Source organism: Drosophila ficusphila, unplaced genomic scaffold, assembly GCF_018152265.1.
Source record: "Drosophila ficusphila isolate 14025-0441.05 unplaced genomic scaffold, ASM1815226v1 contig_106, whole genome shotgun sequence".
In the NCBI taxonomy this organism is placed as follows: domain Eukaryota; kingdom Metazoa; phylum Arthropoda; class Insecta; order Diptera; family Drosophilidae; genus Drosophila; species Drosophila ficusphila.
Window position 1 is genome coordinate 7571006 of NW_025063993.1, and position 24404 is coordinate 7595409.

The 24404-nt window shown below is 41.7% G+C and overlaps 4 protein-coding genes and 1 long non-coding RNA gene across 8 annotated transcripts; all 5 read left to right on the plus strand.

Moving 5' to 3' along the window:
- Positions 1 to 228: 228 nt before the first annotated feature.
- Positions 229 to 1518, plus strand: LOC108093809 (cytochrome c oxidase assembly protein COX18, mitochondrial). Its single transcript, XM_017194126.1, has 2 exons — positions 229 to 766; positions 821 to 1518. The coding sequence occupies exons 1-2, from the start codon at positions 302 to 304 to the stop codon at positions 1409 to 1411; spliced, it is 1056 nt and encodes a 351-aa protein (XP_017049615.1). The 5' UTR covers positions 229 to 301; the 3' UTR covers positions 1412 to 1518.
- A 198-nt stretch (positions 1519 to 1716) lies between these two features.
- Positions 1717 to 11887, plus strand: LOC108093796. 4 transcript variants are annotated; one of them, XM_017194094.2, is made up of 18 exons: positions 1717 to 1935; positions 2167 to 2692; positions 2743 to 2937; positions 3095 to 3340; positions 3394 to 3870; positions 3936 to 4475; positions 4615 to 4857; positions 4920 to 5384; positions 5443 to 7005; positions 7060 to 7524; positions 7582 to 7860; positions 9055 to 9633; positions 9801 to 10192; positions 10253 to 10408; positions 10468 to 11248; positions 11304 to 11396; positions 11501 to 11584; positions 11647 to 11887. In XM_017194094.2, exons 1-18 carry the CDS (start codon positions 1888 to 1890, stop codon positions 11781 to 11783), a joined length of 7269 nt encoding a protein of 2422 aa, XP_017049583.1. In that variant the 5' UTR covers positions 1717 to 1887; the 3' UTR covers positions 11784 to 11887. The 4 variants fall into 4 exon arrangements, with proteins under 4 accessions (XP_017049583.1, XP_017049572.1, XP_017049593.1 ...); XM_017194083.2 differs by having other exon boundaries at positions 1723 to 1935; positions 7582 to 9633; XM_017194104.2 differs by lacking the exons at positions 2743 to 2937; positions 3095 to 3340; positions 3394 to 3870; ... (1 more) ...; positions 4615 to 4857; positions 4920 to 5384 and having other exon boundaries at positions 1737 to 1935; positions 7582 to 9633.
- Positions 11888 to 13152: 1265 nt separating this feature from the next.
- On the plus strand, positions 13153 to 15212 carry LOC108093862. The gene is made up of 4 exons (XM_017194206.2): positions 13153 to 13416; positions 13742 to 13852; positions 13914 to 14312; positions 14925 to 15212. The coding sequence occupies exons 1-4, from the start codon at positions 13240 to 13242 to the stop codon at positions 15078 to 15080; spliced, it is 843 nt and encodes a 280-aa protein (XP_017049695.1). The 5' UTR covers positions 13153 to 13239; the 3' UTR covers positions 15081 to 15212.
- Positions 15213 to 17252: 2040 nt separating this feature from the next.
- Positions 17253 to 17830, plus strand: LOC108093848. The gene has a single exon (XM_017194186.2). It carries the CDS (start codon positions 17379 to 17381, stop codon positions 17589 to 17591), a length of 213 nt encoding a protein of 70 aa, XP_017049675.1. The 5' UTR covers positions 17253 to 17378; the 3' UTR covers positions 17592 to 17830.
- Positions 17831 to 18109: 279 nt separating this feature from the next.
- On the plus strand, positions 18110 to 21047 carry LOC122320873. The gene is made up of 2 exons (XR_006245890.1): positions 18110 to 19910; positions 19963 to 21047. It is a non-coding gene; the product is annotated as an uncharacterized LOC122320873 (long non-coding RNA).
- The last annotated feature ends 3357 nt before the right edge of the window (positions 21048 to 24404 follow it).

Here is a 24404-nt window from a genome sequence, read left to right on the forward strand (position 1 = left end):
TTTTTTGTTTCGATTTTCTTTAAAACCTTTACCAAAATAAAAACTTACTTGGTATATTAGTGAGGGTTCTTGTTATAAAATTATACAAAATAATGTGTTGAGCAAACTATGTTTATATGTATTTCAGTTTGAGTGTCCAATTTGCGAAGCTCAGATAAGGGTTAATCGTGGCAGAATTTGGTAAGTGACTTAAGCCGGTCACACTGTTGTTAGCGAGACTGTAAGCAATCAGCTGTTCTGTAAGCATAATAGCGGTCACTTGGTTGTTTACATCCATTTTGTTATTATTTATTAATTTTAAATGGCAGCTGTGCTGCTTTTGCGTGCCTGCAGAAGGCCAACGGTCGCTGGCACCTACAACTTCATTTACCCGGCAACAGCGACTATTAATTACACGTACAATCAGAGGCTGGCATCTACAGAAGCTGCGGCGGCAAGTGCCCAACTAGCAAATGCCGGTGGATTGGTCGGTTTCTGGCAGACTTTGTCGAATAGCACGCCAGTGGCCTACATGCAGGATGTCCTCATCAAGATCCACGACTACAGCGGTCTGCCCTGGTGGGCATCAATCGTGCTGTCAACTTTCCTGTTTCGAAGCGTTGTTACCCTGCCACTTACCATATATCAGCACAAAATCACAGCTAGGATCGAGAAGATAGCACTGGAGATGCCCGCCATTGTTGAGGAACTGAAAAAAGAGGCTGCCATGGCCAAGCAGAAGTTCAAGTGGAGCGATCAGCAGACGCAGATTGTCTATAGGCGTTCGGTTTGTTTAAATCAAATAGGTTTCGAAGCTTTCCTAATCTCCATATCCTTTTAGATTAAGAAGCAGTGGCAGAATCTGATAGTTCGCGATAACTGCCACCCCATGAAGACCATGATTGTGCTGTGGGGTCAGATTCCATTGTGGATCTTCCAGTCCGTGGCTCTGCGCAACCTGGTTTACATGCTTCCGGATCCCATGGCAATTGAAGCTCAAATCGTGGCCACCGAGATGACCATTGGCGGATTTGGTTGGATACCTAACCTCACTGTAGTGGACAACTCATATATCCTACCCGTAACACTAGGACTTATTAATTTAGCCATTATAGAAGTGCAATCCATGTGCAGAACGCGTCCTCCCACCCGCTTGCAAAACATAGCCAACAATGTGTTCCGTGGCCTGAGTGTTGTGATGGTTCCAGTCGCCTGTACCGTGCCCTCAGCTTTGTGTGTTTATTGGGTGGCATCCAGCAGTTTTGGACTCGCACAAAACCTACTGATCCTATCGCCGGAAGTTCGACGATCTGTGGGAATTCCCAAAACGCAAACAGAACTCAGCCAGCCATACGATCTGCTCTGGCTAAAAATACAGCAAAGGCTTCGACTCGTCGAGAAGCCGGTGGCTGATAAGCCGGCAGGCAAATGATATAGTCTTAATCATGTAGTTTAATTTAGGTAAGACGTTGAGTTTGTTTTATGACTTATATAAATATAGACCTTCATTAAATGCGACTGCGCCACTGTAAATCATCATCATCCTAATGCATCATCTCGATTTCCCTGAAGTAAACAAACGAGTGAAAACCCCCTACAAGAAATGCAAACAAAAACAGGGCGATAAGGCAGCCAAAAAGGTCTTGAGATTACTAGCTCAGATAGTGGTCCACTCAATTGGATTGGCGGCTTACGAGAGCATCTATCAGCAGCGGCCGAGATAGAGATTCATCCCGAGCCCAATTGAATTGAAATGCGATCTGGGTCTGAGTCAGTCGAGCCTGGAAGTTGGACAAGACCACAACGAAAAATTTAAGCCGCGTTCCGAGAAACATAATTGAGTGATCGCTATCAGCACTGGTGCCATCAAGGAAATACTTTCATATAGAAATATTTTAAAACGGAAATATGGCCAAGTGGCTCCTGAGCCTTTGTCTGGTGATCTTGCTAGTGGATGTTAGTAACAAATTGAGTTTGTGTTTTTTATTTACTAGGTGTATAAAGTTTAAAAAGAGTGCTTTCTAAATAATTGTGATTTAATCCAGATTTTTTTTCATAAATTAAAAAACACCTGTTTTCGCAAAAAAACGTTTAAGATTATTTCGCAAATTGCCCCTAATTTAAAGCTATTGCTCTTAATTACTTCAGTTCCTCAATACAAATATTTCATAATTGCGCTTTTGACAGCGACCCGGGGTTATAGCTTATCGATCGGGCAGCGGCTACCGGAGCGAGCAGTCGGAACAAGTCGGCTTATCAGCAGCAGGGCACGGGCTCTCGAGTTACGGAGCCGACCAACGGCAGGCGTGTCCGGCGCATTTTACGGGTCTGGTTGCATATCCCCACGACTGCCATCGCTATGTGAACTGCTACCAAGGCAGTCCCACCATTCAGACTTGTTCACCCGGAACGCTGTTCAATGCCAAAACCCTGGTGTGTGATCATCCCAACAATGTGGATTGTTCTTCACCACCTCCGGAATCCACTCGCTTGGGTCGACTGCAGCAGTTGGACAGTGAACCAAAGTGTCCAGCCGGAGTGAATGGATTGCAACCGCACCCAACGGATTGCACCAAGTTCCTTAACTGCGCCAATGGCCATGCTTTCATTATGGACTGCTCACCGGGAACTGCTTTTAGTGCCGCATCACTGGTCTGTGTCCACAAGGACGTGGCCAATTGTGGAGCTGGAGCAGCAGCAAACGGGGGCCATGGTACGTATTAGTAATTTTTGATTACAAACCTTAACTAACACCCGGGTCAGGCTATTCTGTTGGTCCCGCGGGCGACTTGGATTGTCCATCCGGCGTGCGTGGCCTTCGTCCGCATCCCCACGATTTGCACAAATATTTGCGATGCGGCATCGGTGTTAAAACTCAGGTGGAGCAGTGTCCGCAAGGACAGATCTTCGATGGCTCCACTTTGGTATGTGTTTATTCTGGCTCCTCTCAGACCTCCTGTAAGTTTTCATTCTTATCTCAATTTCTTTTGGCTTTGCTTGGTTCATCTGCTTATCCATTTGGGGTTTGTTTAGCTCATATTATGCGGTACATGCTTTGCTTGCTTATTGGCTTGATTTACTCTATTATAACCCTAATCCTTTTGAATTGCAACAGCTTCTGCCTTCACCTCGACTGAGATTCAGGTCAACTATCTCCTGTGTCCACTGGGAGCAGTTGGTCTGTTTGTTCACCCCTTCGATCAGACAAAGTTCCTGAGTTGTAAGGATGGTAAGGTGGCTGTGCAAAGTTGTCAGCCTAATTTTGTGTTCAGTATATCGAAGGGTTATTGTCAGGTGAAAACACAATTGGCTTACACCGACTATGTCACCTTAATTGTCTCCCAGATCAGCTATGAGTACTGTAAGTTAGCTTACTTTCACTGTAAACTTTGATGCTCATTGACATTTTACTAGCCTTGACCCTTAATGCATGTCCTGGCGACATTACGGGCGTCTTCTTGTATCCCTACGATGCTGAGAAGTACGTTCAGTGCTCGGCTGGTGGCAGGATGTCTATTCTAAGCTGTGGACCTCAGTTGGCTTTCAGTATATCCCGAAGATCTTGTCTTCCACGTCGTGAAGTGCAGAGAAGTGATCGCGTACAGTTCTGGGAGGAAATCCAAGTTGAGACTACTTACTCCTACCAGGAAAGTCAGGGCAGGGCCCAAAGCCAACTGTCTTCACTCAGATCGTGCCCATCCAAAGTTCAGCAGAACTATCCTTATCCATTCCATGCTGGTCACTATGTAAAGTGCCACAACGGAGTTTTGGAGATTGTTTGTTGTCCCACTGGTTACTTTTACAGTTTGTCTCAGCGACAGTGTGTAGCTCGTCATCTTCTCGCCGCCCACGACTATCTGGACTATTCCTATATCAGTAATGAATTATCGAGTAAGATCTTAAAAGAAATACCCTATTTTAGATATTCTTGACTGGACAGCCCTTCTCCTTCGCAGCTGAATTTATGGTGGATCAATCGACTCTCACTTGTCCTCCCCAAGTTTCTGGATACTTTTTACATCCATTTGATGGCACCAAGTTCGTCAAGTGCTGGAATCAGCAGACTTCTATTGAAAGCTGCCAGCCGGGAGAACTCTTTAGCTTCTCCAATCAGAAGTGCGTACCCAAGGATCAATGTAAGGGTCCCAGTGATCATGTTGAATATCTGATCGAGACAACAATTGTTGGGACTTATGAGATTAATGGACCGGATCATGGAAACCTGGTTAAAAACGGGGCTGTTAGTTGCCCACCAGGATTCTCTGGAACTCATGCCCACCCATTTGAATGTACACAATTCCTGGAATGTGCAAATGGAGAAACCTTCGTGAAGGATTGCCCGCCAGGAACTGCATTCAGCACAGTCATTAACAATTGCGATTTTGCCAATAAGGTGGACTGTCATGGCGGAAGAGCCAGTCAGGCTCAAGTTACCCAAACAAATCAAGCTAGTTATCCAGAACATCAAGCAAATACCTTCACACCATTGCAAACCAGTAAGTCGGACTCTAAGGATTAAAAGATTGCTTTATTCATCTGCTTTTGCATCGGGATTTCTCCATTTTGCCTACCATTTTCTGCTTGCTATATACGTAGTTACCCCCAAGTTCATATATTATTTAAATCCTATTTTAGAACCCTCTGCCCTACCTGCAGAGCACACCTCTGACCTTTTGTGCCCACCTGGAGTCGGTGGTCAATTTGCTCACCCCTTCGACCAAACAAAGTTCATTGTTTGCCAGGCTGGCAAACTGGCGGTACAAAGCTGTCAGCCAAGTTATGTATTTAGCATTTCCAAGGGTAGTTGCCAGCTGAAGACTCAGTTGGTCTATAGTGACTATGTGGTATATAAGGTCTCTGTGATCAGCATCGAGCAGAGTAAGTCTTCTTATTAGTTCTTTTCGTGTTTGGGTACTTTTGACTGAATTTCCCTCTACCAGCCATGATACTCTCCGCTTGCCCCGAAGGCACCGACGGTCTTCATCTTTATCCCTATGATGCTGGAAAATATGTACATTGTTCTGGTGGAGGCAAGATGTCCATTTTAAGCTGTGAGCCTCACAACGCCTTTAGTTTGTCTCAGCGAGCTTGCCGTTCAAGTCGTCTGGTGACAAAAGAAGATCGAGTAAAGTTCTGGGAAGAATTGCAGATTGAGACAACTTACACCAGTCATGACATCCAAGCCCATTCGTCTCCACTGAGAAGTTGTCCACCCAGTCTTCAAGGGAATTACCCATTTCCCTTCCACGCTGGTCACTTCATAAAGTGTCAAAATGGCAATTTGCAGATTGAGATCTGTCCCGTAGCAGCTCTGTACAGTTTGTCCCAACGCCAGTGTGTTGCCCGTCACCTTCTTTCCGCCCATGACTATCTGGACTATGCCTACATCAGTGTAATGTTCTCGAGTAAGATCTTTCTCTCCAATCTGTAATTTAGGTACTACGTGAATGTTTCTATTCGCAGCCGATTTCTTCCAGGATCTAACAACGTTGACTTGTCCACCGCAAGCGCAGGGTTATTATCTGCATCCTTTCGATTGCACCAAGTATCTGCTATGCAGGGGCACACAAACTTTCATAGAAAGTTGTCAGCAAGGCTGGGTGTTCAGCATCTCCCAGCAAAAGTGTGTTGCCAGAGACCAGATAACGGAAGCATACGATCGGGTGGAATATTTCGAAGACACTCAGCATGAATTGAGCAACGAAGGGGATGAGAAAGGAGGCCAAGGACTCCCGCCTGTTCAGCAACCTGTTCCAGCAATTGGAAATACTGTGTCCAGTTCAAATAGAGGTTACCACCAACCTGAGTATCAGCCGAATACTAACTCAAATGGAGGTTACCAGCCTCTTCTTCCAACAAGTGGTGGCTACACACCACCTACTCAGGGAAATGGAGTTTACCAGCAGCCTACCAACAGTAATGGAGGCTACGAACCATCTTCCCAAACTAATGGAGGATACCAGCCATCCTCCCAGTTAAATGGAGGTTATCAAACACATTCTCAAGAAAATGGAGGTTACCAACCACATTCCCAAGTTACTATTGCGGGATACGACACATCTTCCAGAGCTAGTGGAGGTTACCAACCACATTCCCAAGTTACTGGAGGTTACCAACACCCTTCTCAAACTATTGCGGGATACGACTCATCTTCCAGAGCTAGTGGAGGTTACCAACCACATTCCCAAGAAAGTGGAGGTTACCAACCACATTCCCAAGAAAGTGGAGGTTACCAACCACATTCCAAAGTAAGTGGAGCTTATCAACCACATTCTCCAACGGTTGGAGGATACGCGACATCCTCTCAAACTAACGGAGGTTACCAACCATCCTCCCCAATCAATGGAGGTCACCAACCTTCTCCTCAAATTAAAGGAGGCCACCAACAACATTCCCAGATAAGTGGGGGTTATCAACCAGTTTCCCAATCAAGTGGAGGTTACCAGCCATCTACTCAAACTAATGGAGGTTATCAATCAACCTCGCAAATAATTGGTGGTTATCAACCATCTTCTCAAACAAGTGGAGGTTACCAATCATCTTCTCAAACTAGTGGAGGTTATCCTCAACAAACTTACCAAGGAGAAAACCAAAATAATGGAGGTTACCAGCACACTTCTCAAACTTTTGGAGGTTACCAGCAAACAGATCAATCAAGGGGAGCTTACCAACCTTCGCAAGGAGGTAACCAAGAAAATTATCAAACAAATGGAGGTTACCAGCAAACTTCTCAAACAATTGGAGGATACCAGCCGCCAATCCCATCTACTGGAAATCAGTTCTCGAGAGGAACAGAGACTTCTGCTACACCTTCTCCCTTGCTGTGCCCTGAAAATGTCAGTGGGCTCTTCCCAAATCCTTTCAACGCCGCCGGCTATTTAACCTGCATCGAGGGTCACACGCTAGTTAGGCAGTGTCAGCCTCTTGACATTTTTAGCGTTTCGCAAGGTTATTGCTTGCCCGAGCAGCATGTGAACAGCACGGATCGAGTTCCGTATCACAGGAAGGAAACCGATCAGGAGAATCGTGAGTGAAGAACTGATCCTAGCAGGTCTTTTGACTCTAACCTCTTACTTACAGCTTTCGCCTGTCCGCGAGGTTCCATTGGCTTCTTTGTGTACCCCTTTGACTGTTCGAAGTATCTTAGTTGCGGCCCCATCGGAATGGAACTTAAGAGTTGCCCGGCTGAACAGCACTTCAGTATCTCGCATGGATTTTGCAAGCCGGTGAATCAAGTTCAACGCGAGGATCGCTTGTTCACTCTTTCTGAACTCCACATAATTTTCGAGTGGACGCAACGAATGAAACTTGAGGGCGCTATAACCGCCTGTCCCCAGGGAATAGCCGGAACTCTGCCGCATCCACGTTGGCCGAGCAAATACCTCCGCTGTGGACCTGGCCAGGCCGAGATAATCGATTGTCCAAGTCAGCAGATTTTCAGCGTTTCCCGTAGAATTTGTGTGCTGGATGAAGCACTGCGCAGCGACGATCGTACCGACTATATAGTTCGGGAGGTTCCTTCCGATTGGCTAGATCCGTCTAATGGTTACTAACCTTTGGTATTCCTCTTGCTTTTCTTAAGTTTTCTCTCTCTGATTGCAGATAATCGCCAATCCAAATCGTACCAGACTTCTGGCGTTGATCAGTACGGCAACAGATACACCACTAGGATTACTTCCACAACGCGGGTGATTGGCGATCGCTGGTCGGACATGAACATGCAGCGTCCCTCGGGTGTTGGTCTGGATCAGAATCCCCACCATCACGAGCATCATCATCAAGAGGCATACAACCCCAGTTGGACTGGCCAGGAGACATCTTATGTCCATCGTTCACCCACACAAAACACTTTATATGTGGAGGGATCCCTGCAACCCAATCGTAATTATCCTTCCTTTAAGGCTCCGTTGGCACCGATGAAACCCATCAATCCCGGAAGGGAATACTACGCTCAGCCTGTTTACGAAAGAAAACCAGAGCCCGAAAGTCCAGTTCCTTCGCGACATAACTATAGTCGCAGAATTAATTACGGCTCACCTGACAATGGATGGAAGCCCATGCCACCTAAAACTCCTTTGGCTGGACAGCAACCATTAAATCTAGACTACACACCCCATTCTCCTGGTGCCGGGGAACCGCAACCAAATCCCCAAGAGCCTCTGCCCGGACAGGAACCCCTTGACTTGGACTATGATGACCAACAAAAACCCCAAGATCCTTACAACGACCTTCAGCCTCCTTTCAATTCGCCACCCCGTTCCTATCCAGATCAGTTGCCCAGTAGCTCAAAACCGATTGGTAGACAGCAACCTTTTGGTTCTCCAGGCCAGCAATCACCTCTAGATAATCATAACAATGATGAGTTGCCTTTCAACGAATCCAATCTTTATGGAGGTCTCTTACCCCCGAAACCAGACTCCTCGTCTGATGCGAAACCAACTTCCACCCCCAATCCTTTAGCTTCCCAGACTCCAACCCCTCAACTAGCTAACCGACTGCACACATTTCCCATTTATCCACCCGTGGATAATAAAACCTCTCACCAGACTCCCCACTACAGTCCTTCCTATGCGGGAATTGCTCATTCTCGAAATGCCTCCTGGGCTAAAGTTCCTGTAACTAGTACCACGCCTGCCCAGGAATTCGATCCTTTTAATGATCCTGATGAGGACGAACCCTTCTATGATGATGAAAATCTTACAACCACAACAGTGCGAAGAGATCTTGTGCCACCTCCTTTCGATCACAAGTTCTACAATCCCCAGTCTCAGATTCCTAGTGCCAGCCAAGATCCAAATTCCCAAGCGGCCATTAAAGAGGCTCTCAAACTAATGCTGCGACCCTACTTCAATCATAGTGGCAATGCCCAAGAGAAACTGGCCAAGCAGACTGAAGCAGCTATAGTTTCGGTGATTAGTAAACCCCCTACGACATCGACCACGACTACCACACGAAAACCTCAAACTACGACGACTTCGACTACCCCTAAAACCGATCTTGACTCCGACGCCGAACTGATTAAGGCGGGCGAACAGGAGAGCCTGGATTCCGCTGACGACGACTATGTTTTTCCAGATGCCCGGGAGACGTCGCGAACCGAGCAGACCCTAGATCCCAGTACCACCTACTCCTCGACTGACTTTCAACGGAACACCCGCGGTACCACGACCACAATGAAAAACAATTGGCCAGCGACGGGTCACAATCGTGACTACCACCGTCGCCATCCAAATCTACCCGACCCGTTCTCCGGGCACCATCCCAATCCCCAATCTCCCCACCAACACCATCGCCATTCCCATGAACACAAACACCACGAACACAGTCCCGATTTCCATCGTCGTCATCCCGAGCTGCCGAATCCATTCCCGCAAAAGGATGAAGTTGACCAACAGGAGCAGCAGGAAGAAGACTGGGAGGAATTCAGAAATCCAAATGCTGAGGAAGTGACTCCCAAATTGGGCGTCCGTTCGAATTTCGACCAGGAGTGTGACTTTGATTGCGGCAATGGCAAGTGTTTGAAGAAGGAGCAGGTCTGCGATGGCCAGAAAAACTGCGATAATGGCAAGGATGAGGCTAATTGCCCGCCCTTGGACTACGAGGTGCGTTTGACCGGAGGCGAAAGACCGCATATGGGTCGCATTGAAGTTAAGGGTGAGTTAAAATATATATTTAAGCTGTAAATTTTTTATAAAAACTACCAATTACCTACTACATATATGAATCCTTTCATAAAGTTTTTCCGAAAGTAGGCCTCTTTTTATTTCCTTGTCTGCTATGTCCTCTTTAATTGATGTTTGTGTCATCTTAATCCCCTCCAGCTAATGGCCAGTGGGGCTATGTGTGCGACGACAAGTTCGGTTTGAAAGATGCAGATGTAGTGTGCCGAGAACTGGGCTTCAAGATGGGTGCCCAAGAAGTGCGTGGCAGCTCTTTCTATGCTCCCCCCAATCAGGACTTCAACTATTTGATGGATGAGGTCGAGTGTCACGGCAATGAAACAAAGTTGAGCGAGTGCGCCTTCAAAGGATGGGGCGTCCATAACTGCGGAGTTGACGAGGTGGCTGGCGTCACTTGCAAGGTTCCGGTGATGAAGTGTCCGAATGACTATTGGCTTTGTCACACCTCCAAGGAGTGCATCCCTCCGGCGTTTGTGTGCGACAATACCGAGGACTGTGCCGATAAGTCGGATGAGTGTGCGGCCGTCTGTCAGGTGAGTTAATTAGAAGTTTCCAGTAAATTTCCTGTATTATAATTCCAATCCTCGCCTCAGGCTCCCGTTCAATACCGATTGGAGGGAGGACGTAATACCAACGAAGGCCGCCTGGAGGTCAAATACCATGGTGTTTGGGGCAGTGTTTGCGATGATGACTTCAACTTGAAGACGGCTCAAGTGGCCTGTAACTCTATGGGCTTCTTTGGACCAGCGGTATTTAAAACATTCCACTTGCAAATGAACTTTATCAGTATATTTCTTTTATCCATTAGAAAATCGAGAAAAACATCTTTGGCATTGGCAATGGACCCATTTGGCTTGATCAGGTGATGTGCTTTGGAAACGAGTCCTCCATCGACAAGTGCAGCCACTGGAATTGGGGCGAGCATAATTGCAACCACACCGAGGATGTGGCTCTGCATTGCACCGCCGGTCCACCGCCACGCAGTGGTAAATTGTCCCAAAGCCAATTAAAAACTGGCAGAAAGCTGGGCCAGGAAAACGCGGCCAGCAGCTACTCGCAAATTGGCTTGTGGGAGAGGTCAAGCAAGGCTTTGCACACTCCGCGTCGCTGTGGCATTTTCAAGGACGATTTAACCGATGAGTACGCCCATCGAGAGGAGCGCGTGGTCAAGGGGAATGTGGCGCAGCGCGGTCGACATCCTTGGCAGGCCACCATAAGGACTCGCGGACGTGGTGGCATCTCCAGCCACTGGTGTGGAGCGGTGGTGATTTCCAAGCGCCATCTCCTGACCGCCGCCCACTGTCTTTATGGAAACCACAAGGGCGCCTACTTTGTTCGCGTCGGAGATCACTATGCAAATATAGCCGAGTCCTCCGAGGAGGATTCGTTCATTGAACACTGGTACACGCACGAGAGCTTCCGCAAGGGAACCCACATGAATAACGATATTGCCTTGGTGGTGCTGAAATCTCCTCTGAAGTTCAGTGATTACGTGCAGCCTATTTGTTTGCCAGATAAAAAGGATGAGCTGGTCGAGAACCGCAAATGCACCATTTCTGGTTGGGGTTCCATCAAGTCGGGAGTGTCCAGTAAGTTAGTGATTTCATAGCTCTATTATTTATATTTATTTATTTATTTGTTTAGCACCTGCACAAGTTTTGAAATCAGCTGAGCTTCCAATTCTAGCAGATAATGTCTGCAAGCAGCCGAATGTTTATGGATCGGCCATGTCGGAAGGTGTGTAGCTTTTCCAATATAAATACTGAACCATTCAGTAGATGTATTGTGCTCTTTTAACTAGTTAGTGCAGGAAATAACCCCCACATTCTACTTAATTTTAGGCATGTTCTGTGCTGGCTCAATGGATGAAAGTGTGGATGCCTGCGAAGGTGACTCAGGCGGTCCGCTTGTCTGCTCCGATGATGGTATGAATTGGATCTTTTTGTTCCGAATTATAAACTTATATTTTTTTAACTTTGTATTTTAGATGGTGAGACTTTATATGGTCTTATTTCGTGGGGTCAGCACTGCGGCTTCAAAAACAGACCCGGTGTCTATGTGCGTGTCAATCACTATATTGATTGGATCTACGAAAAAATTAATGAGAGCTTGCTGCGATTTTAGAAAAATGTATAATTCAGCTCCCTTATTTCCAACTTGTTACATGACTTAAATCATATACGAATTTTGTAGTGAATTTAAAAATAAAGCAAAGATTATAAAAACTACATACTTTTAAAGTGCGTTTCAAACTGTATTTAAAATGGAAAATCTATCAAAAAATGTATGTTTATGGCTATGCCAAAACCGAAACCTTTATTATTTCAAAAAATTCTGTAAAGCGTGAAATGTTTACAATCTCGAGCATAACTGTGTGATTTTACATCTGCTTCTCTTCCCATTAGCAACGGAAAACCAGTACTCGCCATTTATTTACTCACACATAAAAATGAATTAAATCCATAATCAATGCTAATAAAACGCACAACAACAAGGCCTTAAAACTCGGCGATACAACAATCATACTCACAACAAACAACATCGACGACAATGATTTAATTCACAAGTCTGCAATGTTTTTTTTTGACTCATCCGCCCATTCAGAGAGATCTACTGGATTCACTCGGTTCTCACCGAGTTTTCCTCCTGGCGGCTCTGTTCCACTTTCGGATCAATTGAGGGTCCAACCGGAGGAGCGGAACAAGCACTCAATTGACACCAGACCGAGTGGTCAAAGGGGAGCCCCAGTCGCATTTTCCATTTTTGGGAAAGGGGTTCTGGGTGGAAGGGCAGCGGCGCTGTTTACGCGCACAACTCGCATTGTGCGGGCGTTGCACGCGCGATTGGATGATCGGCATGGAAAGCGCTACAATTAACTTAATTAATACAACAATTTGCCACAGTGCACTGGGAAAAATAAACTATTCATAAATGATACAATTTTGTATATTAAAATAAGCTGTCACCTTGGCGTTGTATTTAAATTATGATAATATTAAATTAAATGAATTTTTTTTCTATAATATGTTTGAGTTCTTGTTACTTATATTTTCTATTATTTTTAATTTGAATTTTATATTTCATCCTCTTGTAATTCTTAAAAGAACTGGTTACAATGATTAAAGGTAACATCCTCAATCCAAAACAACCCAGAAATAAATCCAAAAAAAATAAATAAGTTCCACAAAAATCTTTTCAATTCTCTGACTACAAAAAATGCAGAGAAAATTTTCAAGGAATTTTTTGAGAGTTTTTTAAATCAATCAAAACAGGCAACATAGTTTAAATGGAAAATTCTCTGAAACTGCTCACTCTGAACATCCTATTTCTTTTTAAGAATATTTTGTAAGCAAATACTTTCTTTCTGTGTGATAAACGAGCCTGGTTGTTTTTGAATGCTGCTTTTTTGAGCAAAAGAGTGAGCTCGGGCGGTTCCTCCGGGTGATTTACTCTCTGAGTGCGATCCGCGAACTGAGCTAAGCTGAACACGTTGGTATTCTCTGTTAGTCGATTGTGAGATAGCATCTGGAGCAGATCGCATTCGGTAGCTTTATCAGTAGAAATAGGATACTCCACGGAAATGTGCACCAAATCCTTGGCTTACTTGGCGATCTTCGGCCTCCTTTGGAGCACAATCGCAGGAACTGCAGTCGATCAGTATGGCGTATTTGGAGGTCCGGCTTCCACAACGGAACGAAGCAACGCGGAATTGCGCTGCATGAACATAAATCCGCAACACTCATTGGACTTGGAACAGGTGAGAGGGGAATCCAGATCAGAAGTCATCTTTAGGAATCAGAGATTATTACCCATAACAAGTCTATAAATACATAGGCCTATTTAAATACTCAAAACTCATTGCTGGGTAATGCAATTATGGTCGATTTGTTCTAATTAACCCTTTGCGCCCAAAGTGCGCCCAATGTCAATGCTGTTCGACTCCCAGCCCTGCTTATTTATTTTTTCATTGTGGGCATTTAATTGAACGCACAGCGAGTGGCATGCAAATGATGGCACAAATGACCCCCATTCCGTTTCCATATGAGTAAGTGTAATAATGCCCAGCCTCTCTGCATATATAGATAATGGGTCTGTGGTACGGCAGCGAGATTATTGTGCACAGCCAAGACTTTCCGGGAACCTACGAGTACGACTCGTGTGTGATTATCCACCTGGCCGATGTCACCGAACAAGTGAGTTCTTTTCAACCCAATAAACCCTAAATTGGATCACTAATCACTTTGTAACTTGCAGATTCGTCTATCCAATTCCGCCCACGGTTATGGTCAGAACCCGAATCGGGATTTCTACAGACCCACTACCACCACTCAACAGTCGTATCTGGACAGAGATGAGGAGCGATTTGAGAGCAATCTCCGCCGGCAAAGGTATCTGCGTTTGGTGTGGAGCGAGAGGGACAATAATCTGGAGTACACCTTCAACTACACCTCCTCTGCTCCTGGTCAGTGGTCCAACATCGGCGACCAGCGGGGATCCCTGGTGGCCATGAACACCTACACCCAGTTCACCGGCACCGTCCAGGTGGTGAAGGCCGTCAACGATCACCTGGTGCTCACTTTCTGCGGCAACGATGTGAAGAGCTCTATTTACACCGTGGTGCTCTCCCGCAATCGCATGGGATTGAGTTCAGATGTGAGTTATTTTGTTTGATATTATACATATATATTCTTACTAAACATTTTCAAGTAAGGTTATTAGATATTAAAGCAAGCTATTCAAAAAGAAAGGTTTCACCACACAAAAATATTTTCACAATTATTTTGAATTATTAATATCGATCTATATAACTTTTTTCTGTGTACTGAAATGTTTTACTGATAACACAAGAAATATGCAGTCTTTTTATATTCATTTTTTTCCGCATCTTGATTTGTCTAAAAATAATTTCGAATGACGGAATTTGTTCCCCCACCTAACTCTCTATTTTTCGCATTTGTGGAATTCAATTTTGAATTTTAAATATTATATAAATCAGGTTTTTTTTGTGTTTATTGAGTCTTATTATTAAAAAAATAACAACGTAAGGAAACATTTTTTGCGTCATCACATAGTTATTCATTTCCTAGAATAATTTTTATATATTGAAAGTTATTACTGATAAGCAAACTATTTACTAACAAGTGTATTTCTAACTGTTACTTAATGTTAGAATTTTTTTACAGAACTGCATGTAAACTATAAGCAGATCAGGAACCTGTTTATGAGTCATTGTTTATGCCAATTTATTTATTAATTTTTTTTTAGGAGCTGCGCAGCATCCGGAACCTGCTTTCCCGCCGCGGACTTTACACGGAGACCATTCGCAAGGTCTGCAATGGAAGTGGGCGGTTGGGCGGCAGCCTCTTCGCCCTTTTCGCCCTCCTGCTGGTAATTCGTTTCGGCTGGGGGCGTGGGAAGTGAGCTATGGGGATCGCCAGATCGTCGATCTTCAGCCGGCGTATATAATGAGTCCAGCCATATTACGTTAATTTTGTATAAATTACTTAAGCAATACAGATGCGAGATCGCCGAGTGCACTCCCCGAAAACTAAACTCACATCGCTTCCGCTTTAATTGCTCGTCTCGTCAATTAAATTCAATTACGGCGAAGACAGCGCTGACTTAAGTGGGCATTAGCCGATGGCTAGTTGTAGGCGTTAAATGTTTCCTTAATTCAATTAGCTGGGATCTCCACCAGCTAGCTCATCAGAATTTTGGTATTACTAATGCTGGCATAAATTGGAATACTACCTCAACTTGGGTTTTCACTTCCTCTTTGAGTGGATCGCAAAACCCCGAAAGTAGGCAACGAAAAAATACTGTCAAAAATTGTACATACAGATTAATCATACGCCATGGTGACACAGTCACACACGTGCTAAGTCAATGCCGCTTGCCTCTCTGATTGCGTTGTTAGTATATCATTTTTTACACTATCAGCACTAACCGAAAAAAACCAGGAGATCATTCTTATCAGGCCTAGGCAACTGGCATCTGGTAAACAAAACATTCAGGGGGTTTTAAATCGCAAAAAAAAAGAGTTAAGAACCCCCAAAAAACGAAGTCATAAAATCTAACCGATAGCCTTTGAGATTCACACGATTTCATTGGGAGGTGCAAAAGTCTGGCGAGGCCTTTATTTATAAACAATGTTCTGCTAATTTTTTGCTTTCTATTGATAAGGTTTTTTTTTGACAGAAATGGGAACAAACTTGCTCTGTTATCAGGCCGAAAAAGCCTAGCAGAAATACTTAAAAGTCTGGACACACTCGTAAAAATGAAAACAAACTGTCCAAGTCTGTGTGGAAAAGTTTCGGCAGCGAAATATTCCCAAAGATCGCTATGATTAATTTCTTTTCAGCTGGCGAATGCATTGGCTTTTTCGAGCACCAGCAGACAACGTGCCAGGGCTAGATAAGGGCCAAGATTATGGCTCAGCCCGCACTGATTCTGAATCGCACTTGAACTTGGAGTGCGATCATAGGTTATTTTGTTTTTCTTTGTTATTGTTTGCTTAACGATTTTTCACCCGCACACTTTCTGGCGGATTTTACAACGCCTGATTGCAGTCATAGACCGTGTGCCAGCTTGACGTTTTGTTTTGAAAATAATAATTCACAGGCAGCCGCCGACCCACGAGCCGATAAGAATTCGTCGCACACGTAGAGTCCTCATGATAGTGGCTATTACAAACGAGCGCAGCTGATGGAGCATATCTTAGTCGCTGGTCCAGAGTGCACAATCAGCCGAGCAGGATGTGTCTAAAATAGGTTAATGCGACCTCTGTCAAAGCAGCCATGAGCCAGCTAAAATTTTCTTCAAAGAAATGTGTCATTTACAGATTGCCCCCCCCCTAACACGAAACCCATGACCTACAACAAACATTATTCACTCCAGATTATTTTAGACAGCAAATTGTCTGGGGCTTTGGCAACTTTATCTGATATTTCGGAGAACGGTGGAACGTGGCTAGAATATATTTTTCATTTTATAAAGAATTCCTAATGGGACATTTTAAAATCTCAATAAAAAATTTAAGGGAGAAGTTTCTTATCCAAAAAAACTTTATAAGTAAAGAATGGTTTTCATTTCTGCCAAACTGATAACCTACGTTTCACAGGGGTCTCCATAAATAGGTTATAGTTTTTTAATTAGGTCAGTTCTAGTGCCAGATGCTCGACTGTACATACTCTTAATACTGATTTACGTCATCGCCTGAGGGGTATTTATTTAATTGTGCAATATTGGCTCTGCTGTACAGATCAGCCTTTGGACTTTGAGCGGCACTTGGGGAGTTCGATTCAGGCAGTTTCTCCATTTTGGTTACGGATACAAGTCTAGACACTATCCCAGTGGTGTAAACAAAACCCTTTGATTGGCAAACAACAACCTTTGGCAGAAAGTGCGTCGCATTTCGCGTTGCATTCGCTTGCATGGCCTGCAAATAATAACCTGGTCATAAGCTAATCAATTAGGAACTCTTTTGAGCAACACCTGATAAGCCGCAACTACTTGGAAGATAGTGACCATACATACGCCAGTGAAAAGTGCTGATAAGGCATCGGTATAAATACCGGATCCGGAGCGAACAGAGGCCACACAAACGAATCGAGCGCGCCAATGATCGGACGTATCCATTGAACAAACCACATATAGAGCCAACTCTATAGCGAAAGCAACCCAACTGTGATACCAAACGAACATACAAACAAATCCGAGATGTCTGCTACTAACAAGGTGAACCACTTGATCGGCGCCACTACGCGTTACATCGCCGGACGGAATGCAGTGCAGACGGTCTACTGGCGGACCTCCGCCGGTCCGAATCCCCGGATGTTGAAGACCAACAAGCTGCAGAACTTCGACCGCTCCCAAAAGGCTCCCCAAAGTGTCCGCCTGCAGAACCTGAATCGCAGCTACATCCGGGATTAATGGAGAATTTGTATAGCAGTAGTTCCGACCTTGACATGTTCCTAATGTCGCGATAGACATATTTTTTGTGCACTTTGTATTTATTGTGTAGAGTATTTTCCATGGCGATAAACGTTATCGTGCGAATTAGAGTTAATCGAATCTAAACGAAGCTGGCGCTACGACTTTTCCATGTACCTTGGCGTTACAAAAAAAACTAAAAAGATTAATAAATGCATTCTAGCGCGTAGATAAGAGAATATTATTTGCATTTTTTCTCGATGGCAGTCTGGCAGGGGTCCAATAAATGCGTCATCTGTTCCAAATGCACTCGCATAAACAATAATCGAATGATCTATCTTCTCAGTAAATAATATATGAAAACAACCATTGATTCCTTCGGTTTATTCCTTTTTTAAGATTTTATTTATTTAGTTTTATATTTATTACATACATTGAGTTCTCGTATATATATAATTTTTTGGGTTTTATGTTTATGCTTTACTTTTTTTGTTGTATGTATTTATTTCATATAATTTTCTTTTTAGTTTTATAATTTCGTTTTTAGATATCGTTCTTACTTATGTTTTATAGTATATTCTCGCGTCTTTTTTTGGTTTTAGTTAATTTAATTTGCTTTGTGGGTGAAATATGTTGACGTTAAATTTTTTTTTTTTTTTTTTTTAATTTTTTTGTTGTGTTTTATGTTTGCGTCTTATTATGTTTCTCGGGTTGACCTTTACTTAAAATTACAGCCTTTATAAATAATTATTTTTTTGCTATTCGTCTTTTTTTTTTAGCTTTTTCCGTTTTCTCGAATTTTGTGTTCTCTTATATGTTTTGCTTTATACTTTTATTTCGCTTGCCGTTGTACTACGTATTCATTTTTCTTTCGTTATAATTTTACTAAATATATATAGAGACTTTTTCCTTCCCGCATCGTATTTTGATGGATCTGAATAATTTGCACACATGTATGTATATAATATATATGTATATATATAATATAATTGTTATCTAAATATATGCTCATATAGACCTCATATATATTAATTCATATTTGACAATTTCAGTTGGGCTTAGTGTCTGGCTTTGCTTTTGTAGTGTAGTGTAGTTCTGGTTTTCCTTTTTTCGTTTCTTTGTTTTTGTTTTTGTTTTTGCACACGGAAGATTTACACACATGAATAAAAACCGAAAAAATACACACAAAACTTTGTGCATTTCCTTAGCTAGCTTTGGTTTCCGTTTTGATACTTTTTGGAATATGTTATGTTATTTTATGACCTCGTTTATTTGTTGCCTAACTCAATTCACATCAAAACAGTTTTCGTTTGGTTTATCTCAAAAGAGAAAAATATATATTAATTATTATCTTTGTATTTTACTGTTATTAAATCCATTTTCCATTTGGTTTTTGATTAAAAAATATTGCAGCTCAAAATTGTAATACTTTGGTTTTTCAACGTTACTTATGTCCTCTCTAAAGCATAGAACACAGTAGAGATCAGTTGGGTTCCCCTCTCTGTAATCGTCCTTCAGCTACCGCTAATACTACTCCTTACTCCCTACTCCTTTTTTAGCCCTCTCAAATCGAACTTTTCCATGCTGATATCATCATTTCCTTAGTGGGCTGCAATTGCTTGATCTGTATTTTTTCTCAGGGTTCCGGGCGTGTCTGTATTTGTGTCGTCTGATTTACGTATTTCCATGACTCTACATTTATGCTGCTCAGTATAGTATATGTATATTAGACTCTTATTTATGGTAAATTGTTTGCTAGAAATGTGTTTTCTTTTACGGAAGAATTTGGATACATTTTCTTAGTTCCACTTGATTTTAGCTAAAAGTATAATTTGTCTAGTATTTTCATTACTCTTCAGCTAATCGTCGCTATGTATGTTTCTGGTAATCCTATCTCTCGGTTTTTATAGCACATTCATTGGGCGCTTTTGTAACGGCGCCTGTAGCGACCAGATAGTTTAGTTCGGCCTAGAAGCATGCTTTAAAATATATCTAAGCTCGGCTTAGTGTCTTAGCTAATTACACATATGTTTGCTAAATCAGCTGTAACAGAGATGCAGTGGGAAGCTCGTCTTAGACATCTGGTGTTATCATCTGTGGCGAACTTCCGACCATACCCTAGCCTAACACTACCTATATTTGGTAAGGTTCTTTTCTGACTGACATCCGATATAAGCAGACGTGCCTTTTGCATTACTCCAACAAAGTTTTTATTTAAAAATATTATATATTGAAATCGTGGAAAATAATAAGAGGAATAAGTGCAGCGAGCCTAGCTGAATAATATTTTTGTGATTAATTTTGGAAAACTATTGCGATGTAAGTGGTGGAAGTAGATTTTTTATCAATTCTAACCCCAGATTTTCTTTAGATATATATGATATATATATTTCTCACGTGGCCATCAATATTGGCATCCGTGGGAGCACCCCTTCAAGACAGTGGGGGGCATGATTGTATATCGTGCCCCAAATTAAATCGGATAAGGAAAATTAAGGAATAAGAATCGGAATTAAAGGAAAAATAAGGAGTTTCAACTGGAATTAAATTCAAGAATGCAGCATTAAAGAAGTGATTTGGAGAGATGTTTAACCCTCTCTACCCACGGCAGCAGCAGCAGCAGATTTAGTATAGCCAAATATGGACACAAAAGGGAATGTATAACCTGGAATTTCTTTTAAGCCGCTACTGCGATTTTTTTTAAAGTGAAATATTATAATTAAAAATTTGAAAGTTTTGAAACGTGCCAAAGTGAAGAAAATTTAATGAATCAAAGATAGCAACATGCCGTAAAAATCAAGTTTAAGTGATATTTTCTAAAGTCTGAATGATTCAGTCTAAAACGTAATATTTAAATTAAATTAAATTTAAAACTTAATTTTTCACGAGTGGAGTTATTTACGCATCGATTTTGTTTTGGAAAATTCGCTCAACTATGACTTAAAAGCGATAAATTAAATATTTATTTTTTTTTTGTAAATTTAAATATAATTTGAAAATAGCAACTTCTGATAAGAAACAATAGTGAATATTAAATTTAAAAATGTGGTTAAGTGAAGATATCACAGTCGCTTCTCAGTAAAATATGTAGGCCTAAAAGGGTTCCAAGTTAAAAGATTTTTATAGAATAGTTTTGTGTTTTCGAGCCCCAATTTCACCCTTTACAGCCACCTGCCCGGGAGATCGATCTTTCGCCGCTGGAACAACGTATAAGCTGTGAGTTTATTATTCTCATTATTGCATTTATATCTATTCTATTTATATCTTATTGCGAAATACTCTATGAAATAATTTTTAACAATCTACTTGAATGAAACTGTGAATTTAAAAGAACCCTGAACCGATAGCCTCACTAAACTAAATTAAATTAAACAAAAAGATATCAAACAGAATGAAGATGATTTAGTGAAATAAAAAAATAAATTAAAGCAATGAAATTTAAATATCTATTGTTATACCAGAGTAATATTTTTTATTGGTGAAGTACGATATCTGAATACCCTATATTTTTCTTATTTCTTATCTTTTTAAATATATACGAACATTATAACTACTTTAATTTATGAGGATAACATCATTTAAATATTTAAGTATCTAAATAGTATTTTTATCGCCTGTATATCATTTATTATATTTATATAAAATTTGTAGTATCTACCTGTTAGCAAATAACAATAATGAATTCTTGTATAACTATTAATTAAATTGTATTTGAAATGAATTTCGAGTAGTTCACGTTTTTTTTAACTCGGCTGATGCTTCCACAATCGTAGGGTATTAGGGGTCACCGGAGTTTAGCTCTGAAGGATGGTGATCATAGGTAGGGTGGGCATTTCGCGACCACGACAACATCTGTGGCATCGCTGATTCTAACTTTTCTCGATCTTTTCTATCTCTTGTTTTTTTTGAATTTTATCTATTTCTCTTCTGATTTTGATATCTCGCATTTATTTTCGTCAGCACACTCAATTCTGGTCTTAAAAATAATAATATGTAGCTAGTGTGCGGATTTGTCTAAGCAAGACCTCCACCCCCAAAGCAGACGAGCGAGAGCCGGACCCTATAGTGTGCACCCGCAAGGACAGATCCTAGAACTCACCACAGAATACCTTCGTTACACGCTACAGTTATAATATCATTATTATTATTATTATTATTATTAAGTAAGGTGGCGCCCAACGTGTGGGGCCTTAGTGAGTACAGTATTACCTCATTAAGACTCACCGATAGATAAATTCAATCTCTTTTCTTTCTTTCATTTATTTCAACTTTAACTTCTGATCAAAATCTCTTATGTTGATTTTTATTTATTATGGATAACAGAGCAAGTGAACATTAGTTTCCGTCTGGCCTTAATTAAAAGTCCGTGTAAGAATTTTCCTTCCTTTTGTATGTGATGATAAGGAAAACTTAGTCTGAGGAAAATACAGAGAGTATCAAATTGCGATTGATCTTCTGGCCCTTGCTGGTTTACCAAATCACTACAATATTCACACTTACTTAAATAAATGCTTTCTTCAAGCTTAGGCGTTTCGGAAAATAGAGGCATTGTTTTACTGAAGTGCCCTATCCACGGTTGACTTTTAGAAAGAATTATTTATAATTTTTTCTTAGAGGAATTAGACTTATGTGAGTTGAGACTGGAACATAAGAACTTTTTTTTTTAAGAATAACTTATCCGTTTCATATTTATTAAAGCCTAATTACTTCCCTTATTGAATTTTCTTGTAGTAAGAAAGGCAAGAAATTCACTTCATCTGTATTCTTTTCTTCTTTCCTGAGAAATGTTAGTAGTAAATAAAATTTTTATCCTACGAGTTGTGGACATCAAGCTAGAGTTAAAGCTTTATCTTTATTATTATAACCACAGTTTATATCGTGAGAGTTACCGATTGTTGTTGAAATCATTTGATATTAATGATACAACATTTTTTTTTTTATCTTTTTATTTCTTTTTGAGCTGTTGTTGAAATCATTTGGTATTAATGATACAACATTTTGGTTTTAAATTATTTTGGTTTTGAGCTGTTGTTTAAATCGTTGGAAATTAAGGATACAACATTTTTTTTTTTTTGCTTTTGTTATATTTTTATAAATTTTCAAAATGGGATTAGACCGTTCTCCGGGAAAAGCATCGCAAGGAGGTGCAAAGCCAGTCTGTCCGTTATGTAAAGCAGATATTAAGGCAGCAACCGATTTATTTGAAACTGTATGCCATCACGAATTTCACAAGAAATGTATTGAGGCACATTTGAAGAAAAGTGAAAGCTGTCCAGTATGCAGAATTTCTTGCAGGCCAGTAGCCGAGAGTAAAGGTTTACAAACGCGATCCCAATCTAAAAGTCGTGGCACAGAAAGTATTGATGATAGAAATATATCTGAAAACGTCCCTGGTACGTCAGGAGGCGCTCATAGTAGTAGCAGTAGGGATGTAGATCCAGCTAATGTTGCTAATGCAATGACGTTACTCTCAATGGAGCGAAGACTGCTCACAGTGTTGTCAGAGAAAATGACTGAGTTAATACAAACTTCAGTGAGTGACAGTATTCAGAGATTAATCTCCCCTCCATCTAGCTCCAATGCGAATGACAGAGATAGGTCAGCTACTCCACCACCCTTAGACCGACCAATTTCTGGCAATGAACATATCCAAAACACAAATTTTGTCGCGCCTAACTTAGGTTCTCCAAGTTCTCATAGAAGTATCCCTTCTGATCTCTTAAATAGACCCGACAAGGTCGTGCATATCCTGAATGGATGGAAGATAAAATATTCCGGATCAGGTGTATCGATAGACAATTTTATTTACAGAGTCGAAGCGCTGACGCATCAGACACTTGAAGGCAACTTCTCAGTGCTTTGCAGAAATGCTAGCGTCTTATTCGAGGGCAAAGCCAACGAATTTTATTGGCGTTACCATAAATCGGTAACCGAAGTACGTTGGGATAGATTATGTTCTGCCTTGCGATTGCAATTTCGTCAAAAAAGGGACGATATTGATGTAGAAGAGTTAATCAGAAACAGAAAACAAAAGCCCAATGAATCTTTTGATAGTTTTTACGATAGTGTAAACGTATTAGTCGATCAGTTAGAAGTACCATGGTCGCCGAGAAAACTTGTCCGAATTCTCAAAAACAATTTGAGACCCGAAATACGCCATGAATTGTTGAATGTTGACATTTCTTCAGTATCTGAGTTGAGAGAAACTTGTCGTCGACGCGAAGCTTTTCTAGACGATGTCAAACGCTCTCACGGATACAGTAAAAACACACCGTTTAGACGAGAAGTCTCAGAGCTTATTCAAGAGCCAGATTCTCAGAATGGGTCCGAATCCGAAAGTGAATTAGAGGTGGACGCATTTTCCTTGGTATGCTGGAATTGCCGCAAAGAAGGGCACAGATACCAAGATTGCTTATCAGAGAAGCGCGTATTTTGTTACGGTTGCGGAACCGCTAACACCTATAAGCCAAACTGCGTTAAGTGCTCAAAAAACTTAAAGCCCGGCAGTTCGAAGTCGCAGTTCAAACCGAAGACTTTGAATGCCTCTCGTCACCAATCAACTATGACCGATCAGATGTGAATGCACCATTAGTCGCATCACCAACTTCCCCGGACGTATCAAAAAGCAATGTCGGCTCTCTACTGCATTGTAAACTTAAAAAGTTACCTCAGATTTTAACTCCTACTGTGTTTTCTGAACATCTCTTAGAAATCCGTAAGTCTCGCAGCGCCGAAAGAATTAAAAGGTTTTGGCAGAATGTTAAAAGCTGTAGGCTCGGGTTGAAATATATTTGTTCTCTCCCTACGGGATCA